The sequence below is a fragment of the Empidonax traillii genome, unplaced genomic scaffold (genome assembly GCF_003031625.1).
Source record: "Empidonax traillii isolate 1590-97213 ecotype Southwest subspecies unplaced genomic scaffold, ASM303162v1 scaffold697:size334835, whole genome shotgun sequence".
Classification (NCBI taxonomy): Eukaryota; Metazoa; Chordata; class Aves; order Passeriformes; family Tyrannidae; genus Empidonax; species Empidonax traillii.
In genome coordinates this window covers 83,907-99,971 of record NW_020955890.1, presented here as the reverse complement: position 1 = coordinate 99,971, position 16,065 = coordinate 83,907, and the positions used below count along the sequence as shown (strand labels likewise).

At 64.7% G+C, this 16,065-nt stretch overlaps 2 protein-coding genes across 5 annotated transcripts; both read right to left on the bottom strand.

The window, feature by feature from the left end:
• Positions 1–2,060: 2,060 nt before the first annotated feature.
• SLC23A1 (solute carrier family 23 member 1) lies at positions 2,061–6,503 on the bottom strand. Of its 4 annotated transcripts, none has more exons than XM_027899964.1 (15): positions 6,410–6,503; positions 5,845–5,916; positions 5,526–5,627; positions 5,258–5,415; positions 5,094–5,182; positions 4,947–5,014; positions 4,680–4,861; positions 4,461–4,581; positions 4,202–4,358; positions 3,909–4,056; positions 3,684–3,789; positions 3,477–3,606; positions 3,120–3,263; positions 2,882–2,977; positions 2,061–2,754 (listed from the first exon to the last, which is right to left on the bottom strand). In XM_027899964.1, exons 1-15 carry the CDS (start codon positions 6,443–6,445, stop codon positions 2,516–2,518), a joined length of 1,848 nt encoding a protein of 615 aa, XP_027755765.1. In that variant the 5' UTR covers positions 6,446–6,503; the 3' UTR covers positions 2,061–2,515. The 4 variants fall into 4 exon arrangements, with proteins under 4 accessions (XP_027755765.1, XP_027755764.1, XP_027755763.1 ...); XM_027899963.1 differs by having other exon boundaries at positions 5,526–5,631; positions 5,846–5,916; XM_027899962.1 differs by having other exon boundaries at positions 5,845–5,991; positions 6,410–6,490.
• A 102-nt stretch (positions 6,504–6,605) lies between these two features.
• Positions 6,606–8,228, bottom strand: MZB1 (marginal zone B and B1 cell specific protein). The gene is made up of 4 exons (XM_027899967.1): positions 8,037–8,228; positions 7,643–7,749; positions 7,163–7,267; positions 6,606–7,072 (listed from the first exon to the last, which is right to left on the bottom strand). The coding sequence occupies exons 1-4, from the start codon at positions 8,226–8,228 to the stop codon at positions 6,895–6,897; spliced, it is 582 nt and encodes a 193-aa protein (XP_027755768.1). The 3' UTR covers positions 6,606–6,894.
• Between the last annotated feature and the right edge of the window lie 7,837 nt (positions 8,229–16,065).

Below are 16,065 nucleotides of genomic sequence, written 5' to 3'. Positions count from 1 at the left end.
TGTGAGTTTGATCACAGTTTCTCCAAGCCCCCCGGTGCCCTACATAGCACTGCCTATGTAACCCTTAGCATCCGACCTTCCATAGCTGGATTTAACCAGGCAACCCCCGGCATTAGTGATTTGAGTGGTGCTTTTCCCTTGCTTTGTTTAATCATCACTACACAATAGTCTACAGCACGACGACTTTTTGGGGTTTTTTTTGTTTTTTTTTTTTTTTTTTTGTTTTTTTTTTTTTTTTTTTTTTTTTTTTTTTTTTTTTTTTTTTTTTTTTTTTTTTTTTTTTTTTTTTTTTTTTTTTTTTTTTTTTTTTTTTTTTGGTTTTTGGTTGTTTGTTTTTTTTTTCTCTCTTTTAATAAAGCTAGAACAGTTTTGGCTTCTTAAACTTCATATTTGGGTAGGTTAAGCTGCCATACGTGTTCAGTGTGAATAGTGTTTAAGTTGAAAATATTGTAAAAAAATTATATTTTTTCAAAAATATTTAAAAAAATAAATAATAGTAGAACTGATGTGGTGGCTGTCTCGTGAATGGGCATCTCGCACGGGAACTCGCTTGGCAGCGCCTGCAGACAGGCAGTACCTGCTGACTGCGTGTGGTGCCTGGAAGGCTGGGCAGCCTGATGGCCCAGGATCCTGGAGGAAGCTGGACTCTCATCTTTTCATGGAATCACGGAACTGTTTGGGTCAAAAGGGACCTTAAAGATTCAGTTGCACCCCCTGCTGTGGGCAGGGACACCTGCCACTTGCCCAGGTTGCTCCAAGCCCTCTCCAGCCTGGCCTTGGACACTGGCAGGGATGGGAATTTCTCTCCTCGCACTCCCCATGACTGATCCCAGCCCAGCCCCGCTGACAGCCCTGGGAGCAGCTCATGGCTCCGGTAAAGCTGCTCCTGGTGCTTGGCATGGGCTGTGGGTCTGGAACTGCAGAATTGCTTGGTGGCTGCAACAGTCCCGTCCGTTCCTGCTTCCTAATCGTCCATGCATCGTGGAATATCCTGAGCTGGACCCACAGGGATCATGGAGTCCAACCTGGCTCAGCCCCAGCCTTGCTGTTGATGTCGTTTGGGTTGAAGGTCTAGTTAAACCAAACGGGAACACCTCAGGAGCTGGAGCTCTGCAGGGCTAGAGGAGGGAGGCAGAGCCTTCCCGCAGGTGTCCTGCAGCAGAACCCCTTCCTCGTGGGGGATTCAGGCAGTGAACCCACTTTACTGTCGCTGTGTGAAATGTTGCTGCAGTTATCCCAGGCTCTGCCTTCCCTCCCGGAGAGCTGGCCTTCCCACAGCCAGCAGAACTACCCCAGCATTCCCACTGGAGATGGCTTAGACTCGAGCACCTAAACACAGAAATCAGGAAATAACACACCACCGTTCCACAGCTGATTTTTATCAGGAGTGGGAGTTTCACCAGTGAGCCCTGCGTGGCTGCAACTTGTCCGTGAGCTTCGGCCTGTCCACGGTCACCTTGGGGTGGTGGCAGCTGAGCACAGCAGCCAGGAGCCAGCGTGTGGAGCACCTGCCTGGCCGTGGGCTGCTCTCCCGAGGTGGGTTTTATCACCCTCCCATATCCCAGCCAACTCCAGAACACCGGGATGTTTGCTGGAGTCGTCTCCGCTGGGATGGAGCTGCTGCTGTCTTGCCCTGGGGTTTGGGATGTGACTGGAGCAGAGGTCAGTGGCTCCTGCTGCTGAGGCTGCTGCTGAGCAGCGTCTGTACCACACCCAGGCTTCCTCTCGCTCCTGCTCCAGCCCCAGGAGGGGGCTGTGGGGGCAAGAAGCTGATCAGCCACCTCTGTGCCTGCAGCTGGGAACCCACTGCCGGCACCAGGCTGTGTCACCGGCACAACCAGGACAAAGCCAGCTCTGCAGGGCTCCCCACGCACGAGGGTTTTGCCAAGGGCTGGTGCTGAGCTGCCTCCCCCGCTGCACCGGGTCAGGGCAGAGCCCCCTTGGATGAAATCCAGCGTGTCTCCGTGTCGGGTGGCCTGGCAGGGAGTACAGAAAGGTGCTGATGCAGTGCAGAAGGGTTGAGGGAATGGTGCAGGAGGCAGCAGAGACACTGGTAGGGCTTGTGTGCTTGAATATTTTATTACTTTAATGTATAATCTTAAATTAGGCTTCCCAAGGCTGGTCTGGACACTGCCCCACGCAGAGCCCACACCAGCGCTGGGTCACCCTGCTGGGGCTGAGGGCACAGCGTGGAAATCCACGGCCCCGGGTGGGAGTTGGTGGCCTCGGGGCTCTGACTGGCACCAGTGGTGGCAGACGGGCTTCAGCAAGCGCTGGATGAGCCTCAGCCAGCTGAAGGTTGGGGTGGAGCAAGGCAGGGGGGTGGCAGTCCCCAGGCTGGTGCCCCGGGAACTCGGGGTGTCCCCCAGGAGCAGCGTTGCGTTTCCCTATCCCTGTGTCCGAGCCGAGCACCAAGACCCTCGGCTTTGGCCTTGGCGGGTGCTGATGGAGCCCGAGAGCACCTCCGGGAGCTCGGCTGGGCCTCTCCAGCGCTGGGCAGGAGCGCCGCCCTCGCTCAGACCTTGGTGCACACCGACACCCCGTCCGTGCCGTCCTGCCCGGCCAGGGCCTCGCCGCCGCCCCGGGCCCTGAAGCCCGTGAAGAGCGGGCACACGGGCACCCGGCGGAGCCACCGCGCCCTGCGCACCGCGCCCATCCCGAACGGGAAGTCGTAGCTCCTGAGGCTGGCGCTGGTCGTGCTGTCCGAGTGCGCTCCTGCCTTCCACTGCACCAGCCCCCGCTCCTCCTGCGTCCCTGCGGCAGCCGCGATGCCCGGCGTCACCCCCTGGCCCTGCCACCCCTGGGACAGCTCTAACCCGACACCAATCTGCCCCCGGCCCTTCCCGCTCCCCCCTCGCCCCGGCCCCGTGTGCTGAGTTACCCGGGATGGTGTTGTCCAGGACGAAGGCGATGGTCCCCCCGACGAACATCTCCGTGGTGAGCAGCACCGTCAGGATCTGGTCCAGCTCGGGGACACCTGTGAGAGTGGGGGATGGAGCCGGGCTGTGCTGTCATGAGCGGGTAAATCAGTGCTTCCCTGGGGTGGGCGACCACCAGGGAAGTCCCCCCTCCTCTCTCCCTAAATACTCCAAATTAGGGCTTTTCGTGGCTGAGGGTACCTGTGTTAATGGCCCCAGGATGGGAATCCAGGTAGTTTGGTAGCGTGAGCCCGAAAAACATGGCAAAGCCCAGCACGAAGAGGTTTCGGGAGGAATTCATGTCGACGAACTGCAGGTTGGAGAGGCCGACGGCCGTGATCATTCCTGCCGGCAGAGACGCGGCGATGCAGGCGGAGGTGCCCGCGGGAGCCGGGCACAGGGAGAGGCTGCCCCAGCAGGGGTGTAAGGAGGCAGCCACGGTCCCAGCCAAAACTGCCCTGCATCCCTTGGGCTCACCAGCCCCAAAATCTGCGAGGACACGGCCCAGGGCTGCTGAGAGCAGCGCTCCGGGTTTGGGGGCGGCTGCGGCGCAGTTACCGAATAAGGTGCAGAACATCCCGCCGAGGACGGGGTCGGGCAGGGAGGCGAAGAGAGCCGTGAACTTGCCGACGGTCCCCAACACGAGCATGATCCCGGCGCCGTACTGGATCACCCTCCTGCTCCCCACCTGCACAGAGACACCGGCAGGTGGTGACTATGCCTGCGCCCCTCGGCGCAGCCGGGACCCCTCCCCGGCCCCGGTACCTTGGTGATGCCCAGGACGCCGATGTTGGGGCTGGAGGAGGTGGAGCCGTTGCCAGTTCCCAGCAGCCCCGCGATGATGCAGGAGATGCCCTCGGTGAAAATGCCCCTGGGGAACAACGCGGTCGGGCTGGTCCCCATCCCACTCTCCTGCGGCATCCCTGACCGGTCTCCAGGGATGCCACGGTGTGGGCGGGCTACCGTGGACGGGGCAACAGCTGGCTGTACCTGTTAATGGCATGCACGGGGGGCGGGGGAGCCCCTGCCAGCCGGGCACAGGAGTAATAGTCCCCGATGGACTCGATGATGCCCGCCAGTGTGGCACTGAACATGCCCAGCACGGCCGCCGAGGTCACCGTGGGCAAACCCCACTGGCCTGCCCGGGGTCAGAGCAGGAGGTCAGGGTTGGGAGCACCCCCGGCCCTCACCACTGTGGGGCCCCTGGCGGGTGTTCCCCAGCCCCGGTGACGCTGCACCAGCTCCCCACGTCCCCCAGGGCGAAGGGGCTGCCAGGCACTCACAGGGGTAGGGAACCCGGAACCAGGGGGCCACGGACAGGATCTCCCCCCGGGCGTCCGTCCTGGCCTTGTACCCATATTCCTTGGGCTGGCTGGGGAAGACCCCGGTGAGCGTCAACACGTAACAGAACAGCCACACCACCATGATGGCCAGGATGATCTGCAGGGCAGACACCAGGGAAGCACCCACAACGCTTACAAACCCATGCCTGGAAAAGCAGGGATGTGGGGGCACCCTGGGATGCTCCCAGCCCATCCCTACCGGGAACATCTTGAAGATTTGGATGCGGAGCAGGACGAAGCCGTGGCCCCGGCGGTAGCCAGGCAGGCAGATGGCAACCTGCCGCAGGTACTGGGCAAACAGCACGATCAGCAGGATGGTCCTGAGGGAAGAGAAACACAGGGTTCCTCACGCCCCTGGCGCCCTCCTGGCTGTGTGTTGGACAACCCTACCCCCTGTCCCCCCGTCCCTGTGCCGTACATCACAGCGATGCCCCAGTGGGAGCCGGCCCGCTCGCCGGCTGCCTGGAACACGGACAGTCCGATGAGGGACACGGTGGGGGTGACGGTCAGCGGCCCGATGTAGCTAAGCAGCGCCCCGGGGAGCCCCAGCAGCCCGATGACCACCTCCACCAGGCTGGACACCATGATGGCCCCCTGGATCTGCAGGGCATGGAGAGGTGGAGGGAGGGGGGGTCAGCAGCCTGCCGGGGGTTTGGGGTCCCCCGGGGGTGGTGGCAGGATGTACCTCTCGCATGCGGGGCTGCCAGATGTGGGAGGTGTTGAGCGGCAGTGACCAGTTGCCGTAGATCTGCTCTGGGGATGGAGGGGGGTCAGGTGGTCCGGGGGGGGCAGGGAGCAGCTGGACACCCCCCTGCACCCCGTCTGCCCTCACCTTCGGGAGGGCATCGCCACTTCTCCAGGGCCAGGATGGACTTGGCAGGGACGAGGAAGGCCAGCGCGCTCGCCTGGAAGAGGGGCAGCCTGGGGGGACGAGAGGGGATCCTGCGCCCGCGGCCCGGGGGTGGGCAGGGGGTCCCGCCAGGGCCACGGCTCTACCTGATGCCCACGGTGGTCTGGATGAGGGTGGTGATGCCCACGCAGGTGAAGATGGTGCCGATGAGGTAACTGACAGTGAGCTGGTCCTTGCCCACGCACATGCTCTCGGCCAGCAGGAACGGGACGGCGATGGTGCCGCTGAAGCAGGTCAGGTAGTGCTGGGGGGTGAGGGGGGCTCAGCAGGGCTGGGGGTCCATGGAGGGCCCCATGGCACAGGGAGCAGGGGCTTGGGATCTGCCAGTGGGGCTTCCCCCTTTCCAAGCTGTACCTGGAAGCCGAGCAGGATGCAGAGGTACCAGGGGGGCACGTCCTCAATCTTGTAGAGCATGTCCACCTCCGGCCGGGGGGGCCTGGTGCCCACCCTCGGGTCCTGCGGTGTGGGGGCACAGCTCAGCCCTGACTCACCCTGGGGACTGGGGGCAGGGAGCGGCAGCCCACACTGTCCCCACAGGTGGCATAGGCTGCCCCGTGGGAGCCTCTGTGTCCTCAGGGATGGTGTGGGGTCCTGGCTGGCTGGTCTGCATCCCGTGGCATGTTACAGATGGATTTGGGGTGCTGTGCTGCCCACGGGGTGCCCCAGTACTCACCCTGCCTGCCGCAGGCAGCTCCTTCCCGGGGGTCTGGGGGGGTCCCGCAGCAGCCAGAGCCAAGTTCCCATTCTGGCAGTGAGGGTGAGGTGGGGGCTGGGTCAGTGTGGACCCGGGTGTCCCTTGGAAACGGGGCTGGGCTCTGCCCTGGGGGCGTGGGGGGACACCGGGCCGTGGCTCAGCCTGTGTGTCTGTCAGTCCCACCCGGCACCACCTCTGACCCTCAAAAGGGGTCTAGGCTCCAAAACCCGCCGGTCCCTCTGTGATGGTTTGTCCCTGGAAAGTGTGGAGGGGGGTTCCCCCTGGCCCAAGGTGCCTAGGCCACCCTCCAGGTGCTGGCACAAACCGGTCCCAGCCGCAGCATCTCTGCGTGTCCCGTTGGTCCCGGGACTCTCCGCAGTTCCCAGGCTCATCCCGTCCTTTGCCGGCCCCAGCAGGGCATCCTGACCCTGCTCTGGCCATCGCTGGGGTCAGTAACCCTGGTCACCACCTCCCTCCCCGCCACCCCGGGACGTGACCAAGGGATGGGGATGGGGACGGGGACAGGGATGGAAGCTGCGTTCACCTGGGGCTGAGCCAGGTCCCCCGAGCGGGTCCCCATCCTCCGGCGACGCGTCCCCGGCGGCGATGTCACCCCTCGGGGGGTTTTATGGGCGTGGGAAGGACTTTAGTCACCTCCCGGGCGGTGGCGGTGGCAGGGGCGGCGGGCGGGAGGGCGGCCATTGGCTGCGGGTTGTGAAACCAGGGAGCGCAGCCCCGGGACGGATCAGCCATTAACTGCTTTAATTAGGGCTGCACCCACCGGGAGCACCGCGTGGTGAAACATTAGAGCCGGTGGGTTACAGAGTAATTCCCGGCTCGCCGGGGGTCCGGCCGGGAGGGACATCGGCTGGTGCCGCATCTCCCCCGGGCCGGGCGTCGAGGGATAGCGGTGACAGCGGCTACAGGCGACACCGGGAGGGCTCCCGCCGCCCGGCACGTGTCGGCTCCCGCCGGGGACGAAGTCGGCTCCGAAGGTCGCCGGGGCATTAAGCATTAACCGCGCCGGGGCTACAGCTCGTTCTGCAGCGCCTTGGGGGGGGCGGGCGCCCCGGCCTTGCCGCCGCCGCAGGGCCCCTTGTCCCCGTGGCACAGCAGCTCCCGCAGCGCCGCCGGGCCCCGCCGGTGGCTCTCGTAGATCTGCGCCTCCCCCTGCTCGCCCACGTAGCCGTGGCACATCTTGGAGAGCCTGCGAGGAGCCGGGGTGGTCACGCTGCATCCCCCACCCTGGTGGGGGGACGGTGCCCGGACCCCCCCGCGTTGCCAAACCCGCACTTACCTGTCCGGCCACGGCCCCCCCGACACCATCACGCTCACGGGCTCCTGCCTGGGCAGCCCCGGCCCCGCCAGGCGCTTCTGCCCGTCCAGCTCCTGCACCCCATAACTGCGGGGAGAGGGGGAGTGGGAGAAAAAAGGGTCCCTAGGGACACCCTGATCCCTGGGGACACCCTGATCCCTGAGGCACCCCCATCCTTGTTGACACCCTGATTCCTAGGGATACCCCTGTCCCTGTGGACATATCTATGCCTGGAACATCGCCATCCTGGGGGACACCCTAATCCCTGGGAACACTCCTGTTTCTGGAAACATCCTGATCCCTGGGGATACCCTGGTCCCTGGGGCACCCCTGTCACTGGGGTCACTCTGATCCCTAGGGAGACCCCTATCCTTGGGGACACACCCCTCCCTGGTGACATTTTAATCCCTGGGCAAACCCTATCCCTGGGGTTAACCCCATTTCCAGGGACACCCCACTCACCTCTCCCAGCCCTGTGAGCAGCTCCTCTCCAGCACCTCCAGGTAGTCAGACTCCTTCAGTGCCTTCCTGCCCACCTTCCCCTCCGCCCTGCTCAGCTGCTCCTCAATCTGGGGTGAAAAAGGGCAGAATCCGGGCAGTGAGGGTGGCGGCCTCTCCATGCCCCTGCTCCCAAGCAGGACTGGGATCTGCACCCCCTTCCCTGCAGCCCTGGCACCTGCAGCACTTCTGCAGGGGCTGGTGGCTCCACGAGGAGCCCCAAAAGCCCTTGGGGGTGCCAAAGGGGGAATATGGCTCAGTGGGGTGCCCAGGGGAGCCGGCAGCGTCTCCCCAGGCTGAAGCAGCCCTGTAAGCGTTCTCACTCGCAGTCTTGGGGGTCCATCTCCCCCATGCCCACCTGGAAGGCGATGGCTCGGCAGGCGTCGCAGCGCAGGGATTCGGGCATGTGGGGCGAGAGCTGCTCCTCGGGGCTGAGCCGGGGCGCGGGGATGGAGCGGGACCGGGCAGCGGGGGGGTCCCCGCACGTCTCCTCGGCCCCCGTCCCCCCCAGCAGGCTCAGGGCCAGCCATGCTGCCAGAGCCGGCCCCATCCTGCCTCTCCCAGCCGGCCCCATCCTGCCACGCTGCCGAAAGCGCCGGGGGAGCTGTAGGGTGGCTTTAAACCCCCCGGGGCCAACGCACCTGCATCCGGCTGGGACGGCCCCGCCGGCCCCGGGGCAGGAAGGGGATGGTGTGCGTGGGTGTCCTCCTCCTCCAGCGCCCGCTCTCGGGGAGGTTTGTGGTGGTGTTCAGCTCTGTAACGACTTATCCCTCCTCCTCTACCCAAATCCTTCCCGGGATGGTGTGGACCTACCGGGGTTGGGTCTGGGTGGGGGTTTGGGACTCAGGGATGGGGCTCAGGGATGAGGTTTGGTGTTCAAGACTGAGCTTTGAGGTTAAGTGCTGGGATGTGGGGTTCCAGGCTGAGGTTTGAGGATGAGAGTTGGAATTTGGGGTTCAGGGTTGAGGTTTGGGGTTCAGGACTGGGGTTTGGAGCTCATGGCTGTGGTTTGGGGTTCAGGGCTGGGGATTAGGGCTCACTGATGACTGCAGAGTCCCCTCCTGCTCCCAGGGATTGGGATTCATCTGGTGGACACTCCAAGATAGACAGATGGACTGCAGGTTCTGAGTGCCTCAGCCTCTCACCCTCCCCCCTTACAGACCTTACAAGCACAGGATGACTAAGCAGGTTTAACATTGTCTCAGCATTTTTATTACTATTTTAGTGTCTGCGCTGCAACCGTGGCTGGGGGCGCTGGTGGTGGCCAGGCCATTACCCCCCTGTGCCGGCCAGCCCGGGTCACCCTTAGGATGGGACCAGAAGACAGGGGAAAGCAGGGGCCTGGCATCTCGTCCCTTTCCCGGCAGGGGTCCATGACTCCATGTGCCCCCCGGGGCTGTCAGGCGCTCATACTGGAAAATACCCTTTTTCTCCCCGTTTCCATGAGGAGCCAGCGAGGTCCAGCCGGTGGCTGGTCCCCCCACCCAGGGGCTCTACCGTGCCAGGGGTGATGCTGACTGTGGGACTAAAGCCTGGCCACGGGAAGGGACATTCCAGGCGGGTCCCTCCCGTCACATCCGGAGCTGGGGTCCCTTCTCGGGGCTGGTGGGGGCAGGGGGCTGGGCGGGGCTGGGGCTGGCCCGCATCCCCGTGGGGATGTAGTACAGGCTCTCCAGGTACCCACAGTCGGCCCCCCCGGTAGCAGAAGCCCCCTCGCCCTTGGGAGCGGAGCTGGGGGTCCCGGCCAGGCCGGGGTTGTCGGCAGCCGGCAGGTCGGGGTGTGGCGGGGAGGGGGCGGAGGGTGGGGGCGGTGCCGGGAGCCCCGGGAAGCCACCGTAGGGTGTGTAGGATGGGCCGTAGACCCCCGGGGCCATGACCAGGGGGTTGAAAGGTGCCTGGTAGAGCCCGGTGTGAGATGCCACTGGCGGGACGAGCACCTCGAGGTACTGCCCGGTCTCGGGGTCGTAGAGTGTTTTCATCTGCGGCTGCCGCGGGGGCTCCACGAAGTAGCATTTGCCGCTGCTGGGATCGACCAGCATCCTCCGCTGCGGGGCTGGGGGCGCGGCCAGGGCCTTGGGGGGGCTCTGCCTGCTCCTGCCACTCGGTGAGGCAATGTCAGTCCTCCTTAGGAAGTGGGGACCATCCTCCGGGTGGGGCTGGGCTGGGGGCTCGGCAGCTGTTGGGCCCTCAGGGAGCCGGGCCAGGGGGGCCTCAGGGCTGGGTTTGCTCCAGGGCGCTTCCCCACCAGCCAGGGGATACAGCCCCGGTCCCAGTGGAGCACTGGCTGAGTTGGGGACCAGAGGGGATCCAAAGAAAGAGCTGGACATGCTGGAGACTGATGGATGCCCAAGGGAAGCTGGGACTGGGTTGGTGACCAAGGAGGATCCAAAGGATGAGCTGGGGGAGTTGGGGACCAAGGGGTTCCCAAAGGATACACTGGATGGATTGGGCACCAAGGGGTTCCCAAAGGATGCACTGGATGGATTGGGCACCAAGGGGTTCCCAAAGGATGCACTGGATGGATTGGGCACCAAGGGGTTCCCAAAGGATGCACTGGATGGATTGGGCACCAAGGGGTTCCCAAAGGATGCACTGGATGGATTGGGCACCAAGGGGTTCCCAAAGGATGCACTGGATGGATTGGGCACCAAGGGGTTCCCGAATGATACATTGGGTGCATTGTGGACCAGTGGGGACCCAAAAGACATGCTGGATGGATTGGGGACCATGGGGGACCCAAAGGATACACTGGATGGATTGGGGACCAGTGGGGACCCACAAGATGCGCTGGATGGACTGGGGAAAGAAGGGGACCCAATGGATACACTGGTTGGATTGGAGACCAAGGAGTTCCCAAAGGATGTGCTGGCCAGGTTGGGAACCAAAGGGGTCCCAAAAGACTTGTTGTTGTGGTTGGAGACCAAGGGAGTCCCAAATGATGTGCTGGCCAGGCTGGAGGCAGATGGGTAGCCAAAGGATGAGTTAGTCATGTTGGTGACCATGGAGGTCCCAAAGGATGCACTGGACAGGTTGGGAACCAAGGGGGATCCAAAAGATGTGCTGGCTGGGCTGGGGACTAAGGGGGTCCCAAAGGATGCACTGCCTGGGTTAAGAACCAAGGGGGTCCCAAAGGATGCTTTGGCTGGGTAGGGGACTGAGGGCAGCTTTGGCATTGGCAAGGATTTGGGGGCTCTCTCGGGCATTGCCAAGTAGTTGGAGTTGTCAGTGGGGGCTGCAGGAGGGTGTGGCTCTGTGGCTCCCGGCCACTGTGGTGAGAGCTCCCAGGGCTCCCTCCACTCTGGCAGCTGCCCGGGGGCCCCTTCACCTCTCTCCCCGGCTCGGAGCGGGGCAGAGGGGCCGGTGCCACCAGCAGAGCTGCCGCTGCCCACTGACACCCTCCGGCTGCCTGGCGGCTCCTGCCTGTGCTCGCTGGCCCGTGGCTCCACCACACTCCTCGCGGCCGGTTCCGCAGGCCGGGGGTGGGCGATGCCGCCGGACGGGGGTCCTGCCCGGGGGTCCCCGCTGTCGCTGCTGCCAAGCCACTGCCCTGTCACCTCGCACCCCTTGGCCATGTGGGGCCCTCCAGTGCCACCAAGGCTGCGTCCCTCCTTTCCCTCCACGGGACTGGGTGGCGATGGAGGGAGGAGAAGGGTCTTCTCTGTCCGCAGCACGGCGCTGCTCTGGGCCGGGGAGCCCTCCCCGGCCACCGGGGACGGCCGACCCACCAGGACGTGCAGGTGGGTCTCCACGTGTGGCACCCCCTCGGCCAGCGGCGCCCGCGGTGGCACCCTGAGCTCGCTCCGCTCCCGGCGCGGGGGGGACGCCGGCGGCTCCTCCACGGCGGCTGCTTCCCTGCGTGTGGCCTGGACCCTCGTGATGTTGATGGGGGAGCTGTGGCTGGGCGAGGGCTGGCTGCCGGGGGGCTTTGTGGGCCCCTCGGCGCACACTGGGGCTGGCTCTCGGCCGGGGGCCGCCGGCACCTCCTCCCCGGCCGGCTCCGCCGCGGGGTCCCGGCGGCGCACGGAGGTGCAGTGGATGACCAGCGGGGCGGCCGGCAGTGGGGCCGCGCTGCTCGCCGGGGCCGCAGTGCCACGGGGTGCGCCGGCAGTCCCGAAGCTGAGGCTGTAGCTGCTCTTCACCAGCTTGCGCACGTCTCGGGGCTGCGGGACGCGCCCCTTCCCCTTCTCCTCTGGCTTGGGGGGGATGGCCGGCGGGGACCCCCGGGGTGCCGGGATGCCAGGGCTGGGTGGCCGGCGGGGCGCTGCCGGTGGCTTCTCCTCCGGCCGGCTCTGTGGCAGCTTCCTCAGCTCCTGTGCCCGGGGGGCGAAGTGACGTCGTGGTGGCGTGGTGGGGAGTACCCGGCTGTCGGCCTTGAAGGGGAGGGCTTGGGAGTGGATGGGGCCGATAGCTCGCTCCTTCAAGCTGGGCCACGGTTTTGGTGCTCTCCCAAATCTGGGGGCGACATCCAGCACCTTCCCCACCCCGGGCTGGCCTTCGAACAAGGCGCGGGCTCGCTGGTAGCAGATCCTCTCCGACGTCTCTTCCTCCCTGGCACTGGGCAGCCAGCGGCCCTCCAGCACCTCCTGGTACTTCATCCTCTGGTTAAGCTCATTGAAGGTCTTCCTCAGGTTGCAGACAGTCTCTCTGGTCGCTTCGCTCAGCACCACCCCCTTGGTGGGATGGGTGGTGGTGGTGTCCCCCACGGACACGGGCATCCCGCCGCCCCGCAGGTCCTCGGCCGAGAAGCTGCCGTCTGAGCGCGACAGCGAGCTGGACTTGCCCTCCAGACCATCCCCCAGCAGGTCGGTGCCGGCGGAGGACGGCCCCGAGGAGGTGGAGCTGCCCCGCAGCCCCTTCTGCTCCATCTTGATGCGTTGCTCGTACTGCATCTTCTTGGCCAGGACGTTTTTCACGAGGCACGAGGCCGCCCTGGTCCTGTCGGTGCCGGTGTCCAGGGAGGCTGTCTTCATGAACTGCTGGTAGTTGAGCCTGAAGTCGTCGCCGATGGCCCTGCCCTTGCTGGGGGGCTCCTTCCTGGCAGGGGGTTGGGGCTGGGGCGCCGGGCCGTCCCCCCGGGGGCCAAAACCCGTCTCCTTCCTCTCCTTCCTCTTCAGCAGGATCTGGCGCTTGGGCACCGTCCTCTTCTTGCCGTGGCCTTTCCTGGCCTCTCCGCTCTCCAGCTCCACGTCCACGCACTCGAACTGCTCCTTCCCCAGCAGCTCCCCGTCCACAGCGGCCGGGAAAGGCCATCCCACCCTGACGTGGAGGGCTGTCCCTGCGCCCCGGGGCTCCCCGGCGGCCGCCGGCCACCGCCGCGGGCGCCCGCCGTCCTCCGACAGCGAGTTGGAGAGGCTGGACGAGGTGTGGGAGCTGCACATGTCGAGCCGGGCGCCGGGGAGCCCCGAGAGGCTGCGGAAAGCCCTGGCCGTCAGCGCCTGCACCTCTCCGTCCAGCTCGTCCGAGTCGCTGGGTGCCCCGCCGAGCATCCCCCCGGGCTGCCGGGGCACCGCCGGCTCCCCGCTCGCCGCCGCGGCCGTCCCGGGCTGCCGGTCCCCTCCGCGGGGACCCATCCTGCCCCCCTGCCCCGGCGCTGGGCTATTCTTAGCCGGGCCGGACAGCTGAGCCTGCTGCGGGCGGGCGAGGGGGCCGGGCGGGGGATTGCCGGGGGCCCCCGCCGGAGCCCAGCGCTCCGGGGCAGCCCGGGGGGGCGGCTCCTCCTCGTCCAGATACTCCAGGCAGTCCTTGAAGATCTCCGTGCCGTCCGAGCACAGCGCGGAGTGGTAGGAGGACACGGAGGAGCCCGACATGCTCTTGGCGAGGTCGTCGCGGGGCAGCCCGGGGAGGTTTCCCTCCTCCTCCTCCTCCTCCGCGGCCGGCCGGCCGTGCCCCCCCGAGCGGGAACCGTCACCGTCGGGGCCGGGCAGCTCGGCGGAGGACAGCAGCACGGGGTCCCTCTTCCCGCGGGGCATCACGGCATGGGGGCCCCCGGCGGAGCCAGCCGGGGCCGGGGGACCCTCCTGGGTGCTGGGGCCGCTCCGCCGGGGCCGGGGAACCCTCCTGGGTGCTGGGGCCGCTCCGCCGGGGCCGCTGGCTCGTCCTTCTGGCTCGCCCGCCGTGCCGGCGGCTGGACCCGGCGGGGCAGAGCAGCCCCTCGATCACATGGACTCAGCGAGCGCCAGCCGGGCGAGCCCATGCCAAGCGCATTGCAGGGATGCCGCGGCCGCCCCCGGCCTCAGGGACTTGCCGGGGGGTTGCCAGCACCACCCCCTGCCCCCTGGCCCTGCCACGCTGCTCCCCAAAACCCCAGGCGAGGTCCAAGGGCACCCTACACCCCACGGAACGAACTGGGCTGCTCCGGAGTTGGCAGAACCCGCTGGGGATGCCCCATCCCCGGTGCTGAGGGCACAGCAGGGTCCCAAAGCTGCAGCTCTGCCCTCCCCATGGCTCATTTCCCAGCCCCTCTGCCCACCTCGCCACAGGGACGGTGTGTCCCCATGCTGTGGGTTCCCCAAACCCCATCCTGCCCCGAGCAGTGGCTCCCTCAGATCTAATCCAAGCGGCCGGGAACAAACTCAGGGCTTGGGATGACCCCGGGCACGGAGCACCCCTGGGACTCACAGGAGCTGACCGATGGACCGCTACCATGTGTCTTTTTTGGGGAGACCCAAAGCCAGCAGCAGGGGTGGCTGGTGTGGCACGAGGGTCTCTGCAGCTTCCTGGCCCAAATCGCTGCCGGTGGAGCCCAGTCCCAGCTTTTGTGGGGATTTTTGCTGTGAAGCAGCAGTAGCAGGTGCTCCCCAGTGCTGCCAGTCCCAGAGCAACCTGATGCCCAAGTCCTCTGGGTTCATGCAGGGACTAAATTTAAACCTTGGCAAGGAGAAGGAGGCGAGAAAAGCTTCCCAGAGCGCTGGGTTGGTGCTTAACCCTTTGCTGCTGAGCTGGGCTGGGTTTGCAGGTGGCATTTGTACCCATGGGGAGCAGAGGGTACCGTGCCATGGGCAGCGCTCACTGGCACGGTGGCCTTGGGCAATAGAGTGTGTGTGATTTCAAACTCCCAAATCCCTAAATCCCACCTTTTCTTCACGGAAAGGGTGGTCAGGCACTGGCACAGGCTCCCTGGGCAGTGGTGGAGTCCCCCATCCCTGGAGGGATTTAAAAGACACGTAGATGTGGCACTTGGGGACAGGGTTAGGGGTGGCCTTGGCAGCGCTGAGTGAATAGTTGAACTTGATTTTCTTAGTGGGCTTTTCCAACCTAAATGATTCCATGATTCTATGGAATATTGACTCTATAGCTGGGTCACCGCTGGCTCCAGCCCTGGGGATGGGCAGGCAGCCCCTGCCCACTGTTGGATTTGCAGTGCCAGGGGATGTCCAGACCCATATCACAGCGGGGGATGTGGTTCCCCTCCAGCTGAGCTGACCCTTTGATCCCCAGCTGCTCCAGATCCCAGCAGGATGCTCTTTCATTCTCCCTCCTCTGCTGAGGGTCATACCCAGAATCCCAGTGCCATCAGTACTGGTGGAAAGGGAGGTTTGTCCAGTCCCCCTGAGCCTCCCGGGGTGTCTCACCGATGCCTTTGGTCCATCTGGGAATCAGTGCTGGGGGTGAGGAGGAGCCAAAGCGGGCACAGGGATGGCTGTGGGAGTTGGGGAAGCTCTGGATAAGGTAAAATAATGAACTCAGGAGGAGGATCCCCACAGGCACAAAGGGAAAGGTCCTTGTGCTACTGCCTGCAGGTCCTGCTGTCCTGGCAGTGCTGAGAGGCAGATTTAGGGCAGTGACTCATGGAACTGCTGCAAACCTTTCACAGAGTCACACAATCACATAATCAGAGACTGGTTTGGGTTGGAAGGGACCTTAAAGATCATCTCCTTCCACCCCTCTGCCACGGGGCAGGGACACCTTCCACCAGCCCAGGTTGCTCCAAGCCCCGTCCAACCTGGCCTGGGACACTTCCAGGGATCCAGGGGCAGCCACAGCTTCTCTGGGCAGCCTGTGCCAGGGCCTGCCCACCCTCACAGGGAACAATTTCTTCCCAGTGTCCCACCTAACCCTCCCCTCTGGCAGTGGGAAGCCATTCCCCATTGTCCAGGCCCTTGACCCATGTCCCCTTCCAGCTCTCTTGGAGGCCTTTTAGGCACTGAAAGGGGCTCTCAGGTCTCCCCAAAGCCTTCTCTTCTCCCAGTGAACACCCCCAGCTCTCCCAGCCTCACTCCAGCCCCCACACTCAGCACAGTCTTTGCTGCTGCACCTCTGACACCCAGGTCCTGCCAAACCCAGACTGAGCACAGTGCCAACAGCTGTGACAAGTGACACGACAGCACTGGGGGCTGCACAGGAGGCTGGAGCTGTGCTGGACACCCACTGTCCACCCACCCACCCAT

What these genes read in the sequence shown, in the direction of transcription:
- SLC23A1 (XM_027899961.1), bottom strand. Translation starts at nt 6,445, where the DNA reads ATGGGGACCCGCTCGGGGGACCTGGCTCAGCCCCAG. An exon ending in CACTGGGGCATCGCTGTGAT is followed by an intron (nt 4,582 to 4,679) that starts GTACGGCACAGG and finishes CTCTTCCCTCAG; the next exon opens with GACCATCCTGCTGATCGTGC. An exon ending in AAATCTTCAAGATGTTCCCG is followed by an intron (nt 4,359 to 4,460) that starts GTAGGGATGGGC and finishes TCTGCCCTGCAG; the next exon opens with ATCATCCTGGCCATCATGGT.
- MZB1 (XM_027899967.1), bottom strand. Translation starts at nt 8,228, where the DNA reads ATGGGGCCGGCTCTGGCAGCATGGCTGGCCCTGAGCCTGCTGGGGGGG. An exon ending in TGCTCACAGGGCTGGGAGAG is followed by an intron (nt 7,268 to 7,642) that starts GTGAGTGGGGTG and finishes CTCTCCCCGCAG; the next exon opens with TTATGGGGTGCAGGAGCTGG. An exon ending in GGGGGGCCGTGGCCGGACAG is followed by an intron (nt 7,073 to 7,162) that starts GTAAGTGCGGGT and finishes GGCTCCTCGCAG; the next exon opens with GCTCTCCAAGATGTGCCACG.